General features: G+C 53.0%; 1 protein-coding gene across 10 annotated transcripts in view; it reads right to left on the bottom strand.

Moving 5' to 3' along the window:
- The window catches only part of ABCC8 (ATP binding cassette subfamily C member 8), an 83,749-nt gene continuing 67,556 nt past the window's right edge, over positions 1 to 16,193 (bottom strand). For 8 of the 10 annotated variants that reach the window (XM_033208003.1, XM_033208004.1, XM_033208006.1 and 5 more), the window contains 17 exons: positions 15,306 to 15,431; positions 14,289 to 14,388; positions 13,821 to 14,062; positions 13,555 to 13,721; positions 12,433 to 12,502; positions 11,452 to 11,609; positions 9,594 to 9,686; positions 5,457 to 5,559; positions 4,793 to 4,906; positions 4,311 to 4,431; positions 4,034 to 4,164; positions 2,978 to 3,056; positions 2,736 to 2,844; positions 2,301 to 2,404; positions 1,390 to 1,523; positions 813 to 875; positions 1 to 244 (listed from right to left, as the gene is read on the bottom strand). In XM_033208003.1, the coding sequence (XP_033063894.1) occupies positions 107 to 244; positions 813 to 875; positions 1,390 to 1,523; positions 2,301 to 2,404; positions 2,736 to 2,844; positions 2,978 to 3,056; positions 4,034 to 4,164; positions 4,311 to 4,431; positions 4,793 to 4,906; positions 5,457 to 5,559; positions 9,594 to 9,686; positions 11,452 to 11,609; positions 12,433 to 12,502; positions 13,555 to 13,721; positions 13,821 to 14,062; positions 14,289 to 14,388; positions 15,306 to 15,431 (2,052 nt within the window). In that variant the 3' untranslated portion in view covers positions 1 to 106. Of the gene's footprint in view, positions 245 to 812; positions 876 to 1,389; positions 1,524 to 2,300; positions 2,598 to 2,735; positions 2,845 to 2,977; positions 3,057 to 4,033; positions 4,165 to 4,310; positions 4,432 to 4,792; positions 4,907 to 5,456; positions 5,560 to 9,593; positions 9,687 to 11,451; positions 11,610 to 12,432; positions 12,503 to 13,554; positions 13,722 to 13,820; positions 14,063 to 14,288; positions 14,389 to 15,305; positions 15,432 to 16,193 lie in introns of all 10 variants that reach the window. The other 2 variants (XR_004436249.1, XR_004436250.1) reach the window with 2 other exon arrangements.

Here is a 16,193-nt window from a genome sequence, read left to right as displayed (position 1 = left end):
TAGGAAATAATCAAATCTCTTTATTTACAAGTGATTTACAGTTAGAAAACTCAGGCAAGGGTATGGGCAGGGTCGGAGTGTGGGATGGCACTTGGGTTCTGGCAGGTCACTTGTCTGCACGGACGAAGGAGGCGAAGACGCTGTCCTTCCGGCTGAGCAGCTTCTCTGGCTTATCAAACTCAAGGATGGCGCCCCGCTTCAGGACGATCACCAGGTCTGCGCTCAGGATGGTGTGCACTCGATGCTGGGCAGGGCAGGAGGGGACAGGTCAGGATGGTGGGAACACCTCCCGCGGTGGGAGCCACAGCAGAGGGTGGCCCTCCTGTAGCTTGGAGGAGGAGGATGAGGAATGTGGCCAGAATGTCCTGTCTCTGTGGGGACTGCACTTTCCTGGGGTGGATGTGACTACAAGCCCTCCATCGATTAATACCACCCTTTTCTCCTCTCCAAGACCCAACTCTACCCCACCTCCAGGCTTCAAGGCTCAGAGACCCTCCACAACCCCTCCCCCACTTCTTATGGAGAAGTAACCCCAGCCTAACATACAAGGCCTTGGGACAGGGGCAGACCTTGGAACCTGGAGAAGGAGGGAGGAGGTCTGAGGGAAGTACAGGGGCAAAACTCCCCGCCCCAAATCCTGCAACCCAGGCACCCTGCATGTCCTCCAGACCCCTTGCCCTGAACTGCCTGCTTCAGGGTCCTTTCTTGATTACTGGGACCAGGCAAGCCCAGGAACAGTGCACTGATGACAGGCACAAGAGGCCAGTCCTGTCCCTGGGTGTCCCTCTGCACCCCATCAATGGGCCCCTTACCGCGATGGTGACTACGGTGCGGTCTGCGAAGGCTGTCATCACCACCTTTTGGAGGATGTTTTCCTGCCAAGTGGGGACAACAGCTTTTGGCTCACCTGCCCAGTGGATGGGGTCTGGCCTGGCTTGGGGGATGTGGAGCCCAGGTTTGTGGTTCAGCTCCCATCTCATCCTGATCCTAATCCCACCCCCACCCCACAGGACTGAACAGGTTCCCAGCACTCAGGGACTGGACTCAGCCTGTTGGGGACTCAGCTGTGTGTGTATGTGTGTGTGTATGTAGGTTGTGGTTGTGGCTGTGTGTGCTGTTGTGATAGGTGACAGTGGGAAGTCTGTGTGGGTCTGTGGGCAGCTTATGTTTGTGTTTGCGTAGTGTTTTTGTGTGTGCGTGTGTGTGTGTGTAACATTCCCTAAGGCTAGACAGAGTCAGGGTCCCCCCAGCTCTTTTCACTTTCTGTGACACATAGCATTTGATGTTAAAGGCAACTTGAGCCTCAGGGCTACTTTGTGCAAATTTCTGCCTAGCATCCCACTAAACCCTCTCTAAGGCCACCGTCCCATGGAGGTGCCCAGGACCAACCGTGGCCATGTCAATGGAAGCCGTGGCCTCGTCCATGATGAAGATGCTGGTCTTCCTCACGAAGGCCCGAGCCAGGCAGAACAGCTGCCTCTGTCCCTGGCTGAAATTCTCCCCACCTTCTGTGATGATGGCATCTGAAAACAGCCCGGGGAGAGGAAGTAGGACTGAGTTAATCTTGTGCTGTGAGTGGAGCAGATGGGATGGCTTGGGGGGGCTGTTGGAAAATGTGTGTATGAGGGCAAATAGGTGGGTGTGTGTCTGAGAGCACAGGCGTGTGCAGGGCTGGTGTACCTGACACAACAATGTGGAGGCCGTCTGCAGGGACTGCAACGAGAAGGGCACCCCTGGAGATGTGTGCTGCTGTGGGCCTGGGCAGTGCTGGGAGGGGGCGTGGGCACTGAGTAGTGCACTGAGTGTGTATGTAGTGTGGGCCTTGGTAGGGTGATTCACTGAAACCAAGGCTTAGCCACCCCCAATGCTCCAGGAGCTGCAGCAAATATACCAAGGCTTTGCCAATCACCAGTGGACTTGATGAGTGACCTGTGTCTATGATTGCCCAGTCCCTCTTCTCCTCCCCTAAGGCAGAACTGGGCAGGCAGGTAGATGGGGCAGGGCAGGGCTGAAGATACCCCTGTGGCATGGGGAACTTGCAATCTCTGTCTCACAAGGGTCCCTGACTCTACCCACTGTACCCTGCAGGAGGAGCCAGACCCTGAACTGACCAGTTGTGTGACCTGGGGCAAGACACCTGTCCTCTTTGGGCCCCTGAATAGTGAGAAGTAGGTCTAAATGGTCCTGCTGGGCTTCAGACTCCAAACTTGGGGCAAACCTGAGACACGGGCTTCTGTCTCCCTTCCTTACAGGGTCCTTGAGTGCCCAACCAACCTGGCTACACAGCCAGGAGTATTTACCAAGGCCTCCTGGCAGGGCCTTCACCACCAGCTTCAGCTGGGCAATTTCCAGGGCCTCCCACAGCGTGCTGTCTGAGCACTTCCTCTCCGGGTCCAGGTTAAATCTGGAAGTGGCACAGAAAGCCCCAGTAGGGAGGGAGCAGGGTCCTGCCTGCATCCCCAGGAGGCAGAGGGCAGTGAGTGAGAGTGGACTGAGTTGGAGGTCTGGCTGGGAGAAACACCGAGGTGGTGGCAGTAGGTGGAGGACAGCATCTTAGATCCATGGGTGGGGGATCCCCTTCCAGAGCCTGCCTGGGCCTGATGGGATAGAGAAGGGCATGAGCAGGAAATGCCTCTGGGATCCTGGTCTCCCCCAGCCCCCTCCTCTTTGTGCTCCAGATCTGATGGAACTAAGCTGGCCTGGGCTGGGTGGGCCTGAAGGGTGGTAGGGCTCACCGGATGGTGCCGCTGAAGAGGACCGGGTCCTGCAGGATGATGGAGAGGCGTGAGCGCAGGGTGTGCAGCGGCAGTTTGGCGATGTCAATGCCATCAATGATGATGCGCCCTGTATGGGTCCCAATGAGGGTGCAGGGGAGGGTGGTGACTGCTGGGCCTCCTGTCATGTCTGACCATGTGCCAGGGCTGAGGCCTCATCTGGTGGCTGTGGGTACACATGGGGTACCCGCCTTACAACTCACCTTCGAATGTGTCCACCATGCGGAAGAAGGCAAGAGAGAAGGAGGACTTCCCACTGCCTGTGCGGCCGCAGATCCCAATCTGGAAAGAGAAGCAGGCACCGCCGCTGGGGGTCTGGGGCTGCTGGGAGTAGCCTCTAGTGCTAGCTCTGGGTGTGTGTGCAGGTGTGGGAGGTCACAGGGTTTCTTTTTGTCCTGGTTTTCTGATCAGCTTTTCTTTGGACACCACAGGTTTGGGCTTGTTTCCTGCAGTGGGTCCAGAGAGGGCTCACACAGGGACCGGCATGCAAGCACGGGCATGGATGTCCATTTGCCTGGGCCTTGGTGTGGGTCTGGGTGTGCCGGGTACTTGGCTGCAGGAGAACTGGGGGCACTGGTGTGTCTCTATGGGTGTGAGTGTGGCAGGAGGACACAGGGGCAGCTGAGAGTGGTATGCAGGGTTGCGTCTGTGTGCACTGCCTTACCCTGGAGCCACCTCTGATCCCATTGCTTCCTGGCCCTTGGGTACCAACATAAATTACAATACGGACACAGAGATAGTGACATAGATGGATGAGAGAGGCAGGGACAGAGGTACATCCCAAGGTCAGAGAATGACATGGACAGTCACAGCAAAGTGAGACAGAGACAGAGGGGGAAAGGAGAGGAGAGCTGGGCCAGGGCCATAGGCAGGGGCTCTCCCCCAGTACAAGGGCGGCCTCACTGTCTGCCCCCAGGTCTCTGCCCTGAAGCTCAGGGGCAGTGCCCTAGGGAAAGCTCCTGACCAGTCACAGAGAGGGAGGCCCTGACAAAGACCGTGCGAGCCGGGGGAGTCCAAAGTGTTGTCTCCTTGGTGGATGAGTGAGGAGACAAGGTCTGAGGGCAACACTGGGGGAAGGGAATAGAGGGAGAGGAAAGATGGGCCCCCACAGGCCCAGGGCAGGAGACTGTGATGTCTGAATAGTGAGAGGCCTTGGCCCTGGAAGACCATGAGGTGACTGCGAAGCCATCCAGCTCCGTGCATGCCCCATCCCCTGTTCACGCCTGTCCTGCAGCATTGGGTTGGGCCTGCGCTCTGACCTTCTGTCCCGGGGAGATGAGGGCGTTGACGTGCTTCAGCACTGGCTTCAGGGAGCTGTCGTAGCGCACACTCAGGTTCTGGATCTGGATCTTCCCTTGGTCTGGCCAGTTCTTTGGGATCAGCGATGGTGCTGGGGGCCAGGCTGGGCTCAGCCACCAGGCGTGGGCCACAGCTAGTATCCAAAAGTGCCACCCCATCCCCAGGCTGTCTTGTGGTCCCAAACCCAGACACACTCCTCCTTGGGCTCTTCCCTACCCCTCTCCCTGAGCCCCTCACCCAGGAGCCCCTCGTAGCTCTCTGCCTCAGTTTTCAGGAGCCCGTGGATGCGCTTCACGGCGCCCAGCTGGAGCTCCATGTCTGCCAGGTTCCTCACCATCCAGTTGAGGTAGTTGGAAACCTATGGGGAGCAAGCCAGTGGCACATACTCTGTGGTCACTTAGTTCTGTTCTCAGCCACCAGGATGGCTCTTCTTAAGGCTGGAGAGGGGCCAGGGCCCCAGATTCCTTTTGCTGCCATCAGCTGCCTGCTCAGAGCAGCACTCCCTGGAGGCATGGGGAGAGTCAGTCATGTGGCTCCCCACCCTCCACCTGTCTGGGGCCTGGGGCTGGCCGGTCAGCCTTCCTGCCCACTGTCCCTCTGGCATCAGATGCAAATGAGCTTGGGGTAAGGCCTGGGGGTGTCTCATGTCTCCAGTGGGGAAGATGCTCCAGGAGTGCTGGCGTCTGATCCCTCCTCTGCCCTAGCCCACTGCCGCTCACCATTAGGGCATAGGTGAGGCCCAGGCCCACCAGGCCAGCAGAGAGCTCCCGGTGCAGGGAGTTGGAGATGGAGGTCACAGCCGCGATGAGCACCACACATGCACCGATGTACTCCTGCAGAGGGAGAGGAGCTGGCCTGGGCATTTGGGGGTTGGAGCCACAGGCCCCTGTTCCACCTCACCCCCTTTTGGAGCAGAGAGCAGCTCAGCAAGACCTCTGCTCCAACCCTGCAACTCACGCACACATCATCAGACACACACAAGGGCTGCAAAGACTGGAGCCCCAGGAGCCAACATGTCCCACAAGCTCATGCTCCCCCACCCCCAGCCCCTGCACACCCTTTAACACGCATGCCTCAGCTGGCCCACAAACACACACAATGTGGATGTCATATGACCCATTGCAGATACACATTCACAATTATTCTAGCCACTGGCACACACCTCAGATACACAAGCCTCCAGGCAGTGATATGGGGAAAAGGAGCACAGGCTAGACACTAGGAGGACCACCAGGGCTGGAGGAAGCAGAAAGGCTTAGTGTCCACACGATCTGGTATCCTATCCTCTCTTTCATTCCCAGGTCCCTGTGTGCTCTTGCTCTGGCCCCACCCTGCTATCAGAAGCCCTCTGCAGGGGCCAGGGTAGGGGGCAATAGCACTTGCCATTCGGACTTCCAGCCATCTGTTGGCAGCCGTGAGGAAGAGGGAAGCAATGTTGTTGGAGTCTGTGTATTCGAGAAGCTTCTGCTGGAACCGGGCCTCGTACCTGGAGGGAGAATGAGAAATTCCTAAGGGAACAGTGTTGGTCCACATAGCTCCTAGGAGTCTCCCTACCTGCAGAGGGAGACACCAGGGCCTCTCCAGTCCCCAGACATGCCACCGTGGCCACTTCATCCCCTCTGGAATGCCCGCCCTGCTCTTTTCTGCTTATTCAAACCTGACCAGAGTCCCTACCTCCTCCAAACTCTTGTTTTCACCCCAAGACCCATTTTCTTTAGGTCTTTCCCGTTATAATAAGGAGAACCTCCCTTTAACCGGTTTCTCACCCAGGAATCACCTGGATTCACATTCAGCCCCTTGGCAAGTCCTCTTATGTCTATCTCCGAAAGAGTCCTTGCCTCCCTCCCCCTCTATCCTGCTTCCCGCCCACCATAAACTCTCACCTGGACTACTGCATGAGCTTCCTGAATACGTCTACCTGCTGTCTCCCTACAGTTCACGCTCCACACAGTGGCTGGCTTAATCTACGTAAATCGCAAACCGTGTCCTCTCCCCACTGCTTAGAATATTAATGACCTCTGACCAGACGCGGTGGCTCACCCCTGTAATCCCAGCCCTTTGGGAGGCTGAGGCGGGCAGATCACCTGAGGTCAAGAGTTCAAGACCAGCCTGGCCAACATGGTGAAACTCTGTCTCTAGTAATAACACAAAAATTAGCTGAGTATGGTGGTGCACACCTGTAATCCCAGCTACTTGGGAGGCTGAGGTAGGATAATCGCTTGAACCCGGGAGGTGGAGGTTGCAGTGAGCCGAGATCACCCCACTGCACTCCAGCCTGGGTGACAGAGTGAGACTCTGCCTCAAAAAAAATAAAAGGCCCCAGGGCCTTTGCATACACTATTCCCTTTGCCTGGAAGGCTTTCACCCTTGCTCTTCATAAGGCTGGCTCAACTCAAGCTTCAGGCCTTACCTTAAATGCTGCCTCCTCAGAGAGGCTCTTCCTGGCCACTACCTTATTATAAAGTAGGTTTCCTCTATTATTCTCTGCAACCTGTTTGCTCCACAATATCTGTTGTACATGCATTTCTCTAGCTGTTTATAATCATCTCCCTCAATAGACTGCAAATTCCATGAAGATGGAGGCCGTGTCTATTTGATTCACCAATGTATCCCAGCGCCTGGCACTATCAATAAATATTTGTTGGATGAATGCATGGCACTCCCCCGACCCTCTGAAATAGATGAAATCTCTCTGTACAGGGAACTCTGGAGGCTTCTTTCTCATCCTTGGGTCCTCATCATGTTTTCCCTGAGTTGCTGTGCATGGACCTGCCTCCTCCCTCTGACCAGCCTGGGCTGCGGTCATCACTCTCCTTGGCCGCTTCCCTCAGACCTTGCTGACATAGGAGATGCAGGAGCACTTGTTTGATGATGGAGGAAGGAATGAAAGAAAAACTGTCTCATCATCGTTGGTTTGATAGGATCAAACTTAGGGGACACAAAGGCACCCAAGACGTATCTTACTGGGCATTTGCTTTTCACTCCTGGAAGGTGTTTGTTCAGCTTTGATTGTCTCTGGGTGGAGAGAGGGCATGTGTCTGAGGGGAGTGAAGGGAGGCTCTGAGGTGGGAGAGAGCATTGCTCCTGCATACCTCCAGGGTGGAGATGTGTGGGAGGGTGACCTGTCTGAGGTGAGTGTGAAACCATGCCTGAAGGGTTTGAGTAAGTGCGCGTTGAAGATGTGTGTGCATCAGGGCACGTGCACGTTATAGGAGTGTGAGGCACTCAACATATGTGGGTCTCGGGACTGTGTGAGTTGAGGGTCGGCAAGTATGAGATGGGAGCTTCTGCCACAGGCGTGTGACAGTGTGTCCGAGGACTGGAAAAGACCCCAGCCTTGCAGCCATGTAAACCCAGGTTGGAGCCTGAATGTCACAACTTCCTGGCTGTGTGTCAGGATTGAGACTCAGTTTTCTCATGAATAAAATGGGGAAGTGAAAGTTCCTATATGAACGAAAATAACCTCCGAGCCCACCACTGAGCCCAGTGCTGGGCACTCTTGAAACTCTTTTGGGAAAAAATGAGGTCTCTTAGGAAAGCCCAGAAGGTCAGGCAAACCTGAGTTCCAAGCTCAGCGCCAGCCCCTGCAGTCTGTGTGACCTTGGATTGATTACCCAGCTTCTCTGGGTTTCTGCATTTGGAGAATGTGGTGACTCGTACCTATGTTATGCAGTTCTTGTGAGGATTAAATGTAATAACGCACATACAACACTTAGCACGGTGCCTGGCACGCAGTAAGTGGGCAATCAATAAATGGTAATAGCTCTCAACAGGCTGCTGGGTTAAAGCCAATGCATTAAACGTGCACAGGGTTGATTAAAAAGCCTTTCATTCAAATTTAAAAATCATTCACCATGTCAGTAGGGTGTGGAAGACCTCACTGGGTAGCAGTGGCTCTGGCTGACCACAGGTTTGGCCTGATAAGAGGCTGCTTACAGGAAGCTGGGATCTGCATACAAGGGGATCTGGCCCACTTTAGAAGAGACACCATCTCTCTACCCCAGGGCCCTCTGAGACACCAATTTAGAGAGGAAAATCATCAAAACTTAGAGCAAAGGCTAGGCTCAGTAATGTCGAGGGACCTGGAAGTGAAGGAATGGGAGAAGTTCAGGCTTGAGAAGAGGAGACTGAGAGGAGACTATAGAGTCATAATCCAGTCCCCAGGGAGCTTCTTTGTGGAAGACACAGCACGGTCTTGTCCAGGGGCAAGGGATGTCCAGGGAGCAGTGCCAAGGCCAGGGAAGAGCTTTGTTCTGCTCTTCTTTACCTAGACAAGATCCCTAAGAGGTGGCCTTCCACTGGCCCTAGGTGCTTCAGGGAGTGGGCAGAGGGGCCTGGGTACCTCTCCAGGGCTGAAGCTGGACTTCAGGGGTTGGGGGAGGAGATGTAAGCCTCTCTGGGCTCTTGGCTGGTCCTTGTGCCTTAGGGTTACTCCTGGACACAGGGCTTGATGTCTCATGGTTACTGTCACACTTTGTGCAGCTGTGCCACCCTAAAAATAACCTATTATCACTCTCTGGGTGAAGATGAGAAAAGAGCCCAACTATGTGTGTCAGGGGTCTCTGGCCTGCCTCACTGAAAGAGAGATGCCCCAGGAGATCAGACAGACCCTTGGGGAGTGGGGAACAACAGCTTCCTCCACTTGCCAGGCAGCCTCAGATGCTCCTGTCCACCTCAACATTACCACTCAGGATAGCGAGAGGATGGTTGGGGCACTGAAGTTTTCAGGAATTCCTCCAGCCTGGTGAACTCCTGCCCGTCCTTTGAGTCCTAGTTCTGATGACACCTCCTCTACAAAAACCTTCCCTGACTGTCTCTCTTCTATGCTCCCACAGCCCTTAAATCAGCTTTTTTCAGAGTACTTGTCACATGGGTTTATCCTGGCCTGCCCAAAGTCTGGGCTGTAAATGCCTGCAGGGCAGTGGCTCATTTGACTCATCTTTTTAGTGCTTGGCATGGGGCTTTGCACATGGTTGGGGCTCAGTAAATGTTTGTTGCATGAGCAAATACGTTCAAGTCTGGGCTTTGTGGTACCTTACACAGAAAGGGTAGAGAACATCTCTGCGCCTCAGTTTCCTTATCTGTGCAGTGGAAATGACCATTCTCAGCACCGAGGGTTGCAGTGCAGAATGAGTGGGATTGGCCTGTACAGTATTGATCATAGTGTTTTGCACACAGGAGCTCCTTAATAAAAGAAGGGCTCATGGTGGCCTGTACCTAAGGCCCTTTCCAGTATTGATACATGAAGACTTGTCCGAGCTTTGTTTCTTTTCATGCTCTGCCTCATAGAGGCCCTGGGCTTGTCTACAGAGCTGGAATTTTTCTCTCTAGAACATTCAGTGGGAGCCCACCTGGCCTGTCCCTGCTGGTGGATATCCCTTGGGCCTTGGGGCCTGAGGTGGCTTGAGAGAGACGTGTCCTTGGCCTTCCTAAGTGGAGCCCTGAGAATCAAATCTCATGGCCTGTGCCCCTGGCCCCACCCCTGTTCCACTCCTACCTTGGGGGAATGTGGACTTGTACCTGAAGGCCCGGATGGTGGTGAGCCCTTCCACGGTTTCAGCAAAGTGCGAGAGCAGTGGAAGCTGGGTGGTGTCATCCAGCTGCTGCAGGTCCCTATGGTGGGGAGCAGAGTGGAATAGTTAAGAGGGTAGGCTCAGGACTCGGACTGGACTTGAAGCTTAGCTCCACCTGCTACTGCTGTGTGGATGAACGGCCTCACCTCTCCAGGCCTTAGCTTCTTACCTGTGAAGGGAGAAGACAGTGACTCCAGCCCATCAAGCTGTTGTGAGCACTGAATGAGATCATTTATGTACAATGCTTACACACAACCTGAAGTGGGGCATAGTTACTGCTTTCCTGAGTATTGTCCACCCCAGGTGGCCATCTGTCCCTGTACTTCTGTGCACAGCCTCAAGCTGAGCTAAGGCTGGGCAGGCAGTGTTAGTTCCATTTTACAGGTGAACAAGCTGAACCTTGAGACAGCTGGCCAAAGGACAGAAGACCAAACTCAAAGCATTCAACCCCATCTTCCACTTACCCCATCAAGGAGCTCTTTAGACCCTGGCCAGGGATGTGATGAAATGATAGGTTTCATCTTGGGGTAAGGCTAGAGGTTTCCATAGCAGCAGAATTGCCTCCTGCTCCCCAAAGCTGCACTTTGACAAGCACATCAGTGACAGGGAGGCCAATTTGGGATGCAGGAAGTTGATTTCCCTGATAAACCGTCTCCAGGGTCAGAGTGGGTGCCAGAGAGACCGGGCTATTTCTCTGGCAGAAGAAATGAACTTTGTAGAACAGCTTGTGCAGCACTTTGAAAGCCACTGTAATTTTATGAGTGTCAACAAGCTATGTTGCTCGTGTGGGTGTTGGGCCATTCTGGATCATCCAAGCAAAAAGCCATTTATACAAATGTTGATCCTTTGGGACAGGTAATTGTGGCCAAAATGCATCTAAATTTTATTATTTATTATTGCTTATAAGTATCTCGACTCTAGTTTCTAGCCAACTATGTGCCCTTGGGAAAGGTACTTAACCTTTCTGACCACAACCTGCAGTCAGAAATATATTTTATCTCACAAGTCAGTACTCACACACCTACATGACCAAAACAAAGGTTTCATGAGACAAAGTTTGCTGTTACTCTATGAATACAGCCTGATGTTTTCTGTTCTATTTCATTTTTTTAAAAATGCTGGTTGTGATCCATGATACTGATTTCATGACCCACTGATGGATTGTAATTGGCAGTTTGAGAAACACTGGCCTAGAGGTTCTTTAATTTTTTTTCCCACAATTCTTTGAATCTATGACTTTAGCAGAATCACTCTCAGAAAGAACTCCCTAGAGAACATTCTTAGAAAATTTTGATGAGGAAAGACGTGTGAATGGATCCAAAGCTCATGAGGGCAAATGTGATCCATGAGAATGGCTGTGAGAGGCTCCCTCAAGTCAAGGCTTACAGCTACACTCTGGACTCACATGCGCTGGGAGATGTTATCGTAACAGTGCTTCAATCAGGTGCCCTCCGATTTCATGCACTGGCAATCAGCCTGACCACTAGAATGATGCAACCCTCCTGGGAAGCACATTGGCAAAATGAATGAAGGGCATAAAATGTGCATTTATCATGACCTAGCAATTCCAGTCCTGACTATATCTCCCAAGGAAATAATTCAGATGTCAACCTCAGTGTGTGAGTGTGTTGGCGGACTATTATACTAGGGTAGTGGAATAAAATGTGGATATTTCTATTTCCTTCATTTCTGTTTTTTTGCTTTTATTTTTTGGAGGGAACATGACCCTACTACTTTTATAACGATGAGTCTAGCAAACTGCACATTGCAAAGCACCTCCCACCCATCACCCCTGAGGCCATCACCTGGACGCCACCCGGAAGTACTTCTGGATGAAGTAGCACACGATGGCCAGGGGCAAGAGGGCCACGAGGAACACAGGTGTGACATAGGAGATGACGGCCAGGGCTGAGACACAGAGCAGGGTGGAGCGGCTCAGGCACTCCAGCGTGGATGGGATGTGCTGAGGGAGACAAGGGGGAGAGAGTGAGGTGAGTTTTGGTATTAACTGTGTTTAGAGTGCTACCGGCCGCCATGTTTTGCTCTCACTTTATTTTTTGATCCTTTATTTTTCTGAGACCGAGTCTCACTGTTGCCCAGACTAGATGTAGCAGCATAATCTCAGCTCACTGCAGCCTCTGCCTCTCGGGTTCAAATGATTCTCCTGCCTCAGCTTCCCAAGTAGTTGGGATTACAGGCGCCTACCAACACACCTGACTAATATTTTTGTATTTTTAGTAGAGAAGGGATTTCATCATGTTGGCCAGGCTGGTCTTGAACACCTGGCCTCAAGTGATCCGCCTGCCTCCGCCTACCAAAGTGTTGGGGTTACAGGAGTGAGGCACTGAGCCCGGACTTGCTCTCACTTTATTATAGGCACACATCTTATCTTTCCAGCTACAAGGTAGACTCCCTGAGGCAGGAATCAAGATTTTGTTTTCACACCATCTAGTACGATGGTAAATAAAGAACACAGGCTGAATCAAAAATGAATATTCTCCATACAGTCAGCGACCTTGGTTCAGAATACGTTGGAACTTTACTAGAGAGAGCCAGTGAGATCTCTGGTGGAAGATAAAGGGATCTGGTTTCCCTCAGCCTTATTATGAGGCTCCCACTGGGGAGGCCCCAGCCCCGAGGCAGCATTATAATCAGATCAGGGACACTGGCTTCCTCCCGGAGGGCTGTGATCACCTGATCTGGGGAACCCAGCCTCAGACAGGAGAAGCCCCCAGGGGTCCAGGGTGTCTCTGGACAGGGAGAAAGTGTGGCACCGTCCTCTGTACCTGGTCGATGGTGTTACAGTCGGATGAAAATCTGTTCAGGATGCTCCCAAGGGGCGTGGTCTCAAAAAACCTAAGAGGCAGTCAGAGGAAGAGTTACTCATTTGTCCATTGATTTACTTCCTGTTTACTGAATGAGCTAGTTACTTGTTTCATGTAAGTGTCTTTGGAGTCATTCATGGGTCTGGCGTCCTCTGCCAATCTGTAGACATCTGGCCTGTATCCCCGTGAATTCCTGCAGCTGCCCAAAGGGGCGCTGGCCTTTCATTAGCCTCTCAGGTTCTCAAGCCCATCTGACCACTGCCGCCTTTCTCAGCTGCCGGCTCGGCCTGATTCAGCAGCTGTCCTCCTGGGACACAGAGTCCTCTCCAGAGGGACAACCTGCCAAGGGGAACAGGGCCCTGGGGACAGCCTGCTGGCTGGCTGACCCAGAGTCAGCCCAACCCCAACCACGGAGTTTCAGAATTACAGAGCTGGGGCAAACAGAGTCAATAAACTCGGTGGCCATATCTGTGGGCCACGAAAAACTCATGAGGCTGGAAAGTGAAAAGTGCAGTTAGACAGTGAGGTCTAGCTTTGACAAGGGGCCAGAAAACCTGTTGGCCTGTTGTGTTTTTAAACCAAGTTGGCCAACCAATTGGGCAGTGACAACTTTAAACCTCTTTGACATCAAGTGGACTTTGAGATTTTTATCCATCCCATTACAGGAAATTATTAATAGAACAGCTACCTGTTCCCCCAGTGTCAAAACCTGAGGCTGGCTGAGGGAGAGAGAGGGAGGGGAGGGTAAGGAGCTGAACTCATGGGTGGGGATGGGCAAATTACACCTGCTTAGGGAGGGGAAACCAATCTTTACCTGGACGTGCAGACGCTCTCTTTAAAGGGCCATGGTGACAATTAGATGAGCTAACCACACACAATGCCTATCACAGTATCTGGCTGAGTAAATGCCAGTTTCTCCCTGCTTCTTGCACAAGTAGGGCACTTTTACACACACTGTCTCCTTGAGTCACCTCCACAAGCTTGTGACAGAGGTTGTATATCCCCATTTTATAGATGGGAAGACTAAGGCTCAGAAAACAGTGACTTGCTCACAGCCTCAGCCTGGCCAGGGGAGAGGGGTACCTCATAGGGGCTAGGATGATCCGGTTCAGCAGGCTGCGGTGCAGCCTCTTGGCCACCTTCAGCCCTGTCCACTCCACAGTGACAGACGTGACGAGGCACAGCACGATGCCCAGGCTGCAGAGCACCGTGAACACCATGGCGTAGACAGTCTGGTCGAGGGAGCACTCCTTCACAGGCAGAGAGTGAGCTGGGGTTCTGGGGTGCCCATGGGCTCAGCCCTTCCCCCACCCCCACTCCCAGCCTCTGCCACGGGCCACCGGTCACACCTGGCTGAGGGAGCAGTTCCTGGCTGCAGGGGTCAGGGTCAGGGCGCTGTCGGTCCACTTGGCCAGCCAGTAGTCAATGGCCACCAGGACCATGTGCTTGAGCAGCTGTGAGAAGACCAGCAGCGACAGCAGCAGGATGCCGGCAGAGGACAGGTACTTTGCGCAGGCTCGCCATGGGATCTCGGCACGCTGGTGCAGCACAGACGACAAGTTGTCGTCCTCATCACTCTCAGCTGCCTCCTCTGCAGGCCACAAGAACCCACTCTGTGGCTACACATTTCCATCCCTCTGAGGGTGAATCAGGGGGCATTTTATCCCCACTTACAGAGGGGACAACGGAGGCACACAGAGGGAAGCCACTTAATCAAAGGCACACTACTGCACCACACCCAGAACCCCAAACCTTAGCCTCTCTGCGGCTGATCAGACCTCAGGCCGTAATTTCACTCCCAGTCCCATCGCCTGTACCTTCCTCCTCTTCCTCATCCTGCAGAAGGCCATCCCTCGAGGACATGGTACGAGATAGACCCTGGGGTGGCTCTGTGGCTTTTCTCTCTGTGACAGTCTCCTATAAGACAGATGTGGCCTGGCCAATGTCTTCAGGGTATATGGTTGGTGGGGGAAGGGGAAATTAAGGGATAACTACCCTAGTGATGACCAATGTCAGGTTTCCACATTGTCCCTGCCTGAGGGAGGAGCAGACAGACACACATTCATCTTGCCAGGATTTAGTCCTTCCCCTTCATGAGATAATAGCACCCCCATATCCCTGTGGGGAACCACTCTTCCCCTATTTTTAGTCTCTGTGATTCAGGTGGGTCTGGCTCCCAAAGTGGGCACATGACCCAGGACAGGCCAATCCTCATATTCCACATCCCTGGCCACAGTGATTTGTTCAGGGGTGGGCACATGAGCAAATTGGACAAATGAGACTCAGCCCTGGAACTTTTGCTGAACTATGGTGAGAGAGGTGCTTTTTTTCTGGCAGAGTTGTTGAGCTGGGAGATGTAAACCTAAGACTGCTGCTGGCCCTCACTGATACCATGAGAATGGAGCCAATTTGAGGGCAGCAGAGCCAAGAGGTGGGAGAAACAGATTTCTGATGACACTGACGACCTGGCTCCAGCACACTTAAAGCTATGACACACCTGGATTTTTTATTTCATGGATCAAAAAATCCTTAACTCCCTCTTGTTTTCTTTGCTTAGTTTTCTTTGCCAGTTTGAGTTGATTTTCCGAAACTTTGCAACTAAATAGTATCTGACTATCTCAGGATAAGGCAAAGATGCCCACCTGATTCTGCCCTGGGTACCTGGCACAGGTACTGTCTCTTCTCTGGAAGGAGCAAGTTCATGCCCAGCTCCCACATCTGCCCTTTAGGAGGCTTCCTGGGGCAGTAAGGACAGGAAGACCTTTATGAGTTCCGGTTCTAGCAGAACCTTCGCATCCAGGGGTGGCTGCTTGGCCACCCCTGGATATACCCACCTTCTCCAGCTCTTGGTCCTGCCGGTTCATGAGGGTCTTCCAGTGCTCAAAGAGCTGGCACTCAGACCTCTGGAAGTCCTTGAGGGTACCCTCCCTCTGGATGGTGCCATCCTTCATGGCAATGATCTGGAAAGGCAGAAACAAACCTAGTTTGGGGGCTGGCTGGGGAGGAACGGTGGCCACATCCCTCAAATGTGGAGTCTGAGAGGGAGGTGGACACATCCCTTTCCTCACTACAAATGGCCCCCAGCTCATCCACTGCAAGTGGGCTGGTATTGATAACCTAGACCCACCAACATACTCCTAGGACCTAGAGTTCGGTACATCTGAGGGGCAATTCTCAATGGCTGGGTTTGCAGAGCAAATTAGTGCATCCTGCTCAGGCAGGCTTATTACCCACAAGGACTCCATGCATGGCAGCAGCTGTCATATGCTATGCGGGCTCATTGTACACTACCCTTAGCTCCTCTTGACGGGGGGTCTGGCAGCCTCCATCAGGGCTTAGCAAAGCACCTGCTGGTCTAAGTGTGTGTGGCCATGCCTCTTTGAATCAATACATCTTTTTTTTTTTTTTTTTTAGACAGGGTCTCACTCTGTTGCCCAGGCTGGGGTGCAGTGACACCATCTCAGCTCACGGCAATCTCTGCTTCCTGGCTCAAGCCATCCTCCTGCCTCAGCTTCCTGAGTAGCTGGGACCACAGGTGCCCGCCACCATACCTGGCTAATTTTTTGATTTTTTTTTTTTTTGTAGGGACAGGGTTTTACCATGTTACGCCAAGCTGATCTTGAACTCCTGGGCTCAAGCATTCCACCCACCTTGGCCTCACAAGGTGCTGGAATTACAGGCATGAGCCACCGCACCCGGCTCAATAAAACTTTTTATTTGGA

This window comes from Trachypithecus francoisi, unplaced genomic scaffold (genome assembly GCF_009764315.1).
Source record: "Trachypithecus francoisi isolate TF-2019V2 unplaced genomic scaffold, Tfra_2.0 Lachesis_group8, whole genome shotgun sequence".
NCBI classification, from domain to species: Eukaryota; Metazoa; Chordata; class Mammalia; order Primates; family Cercopithecidae; genus Trachypithecus; species Trachypithecus francoisi.
Note: the sequence above shows the minus strand (reverse complement) of the source record. Positions and strands in the feature narration are given on the sequence as shown.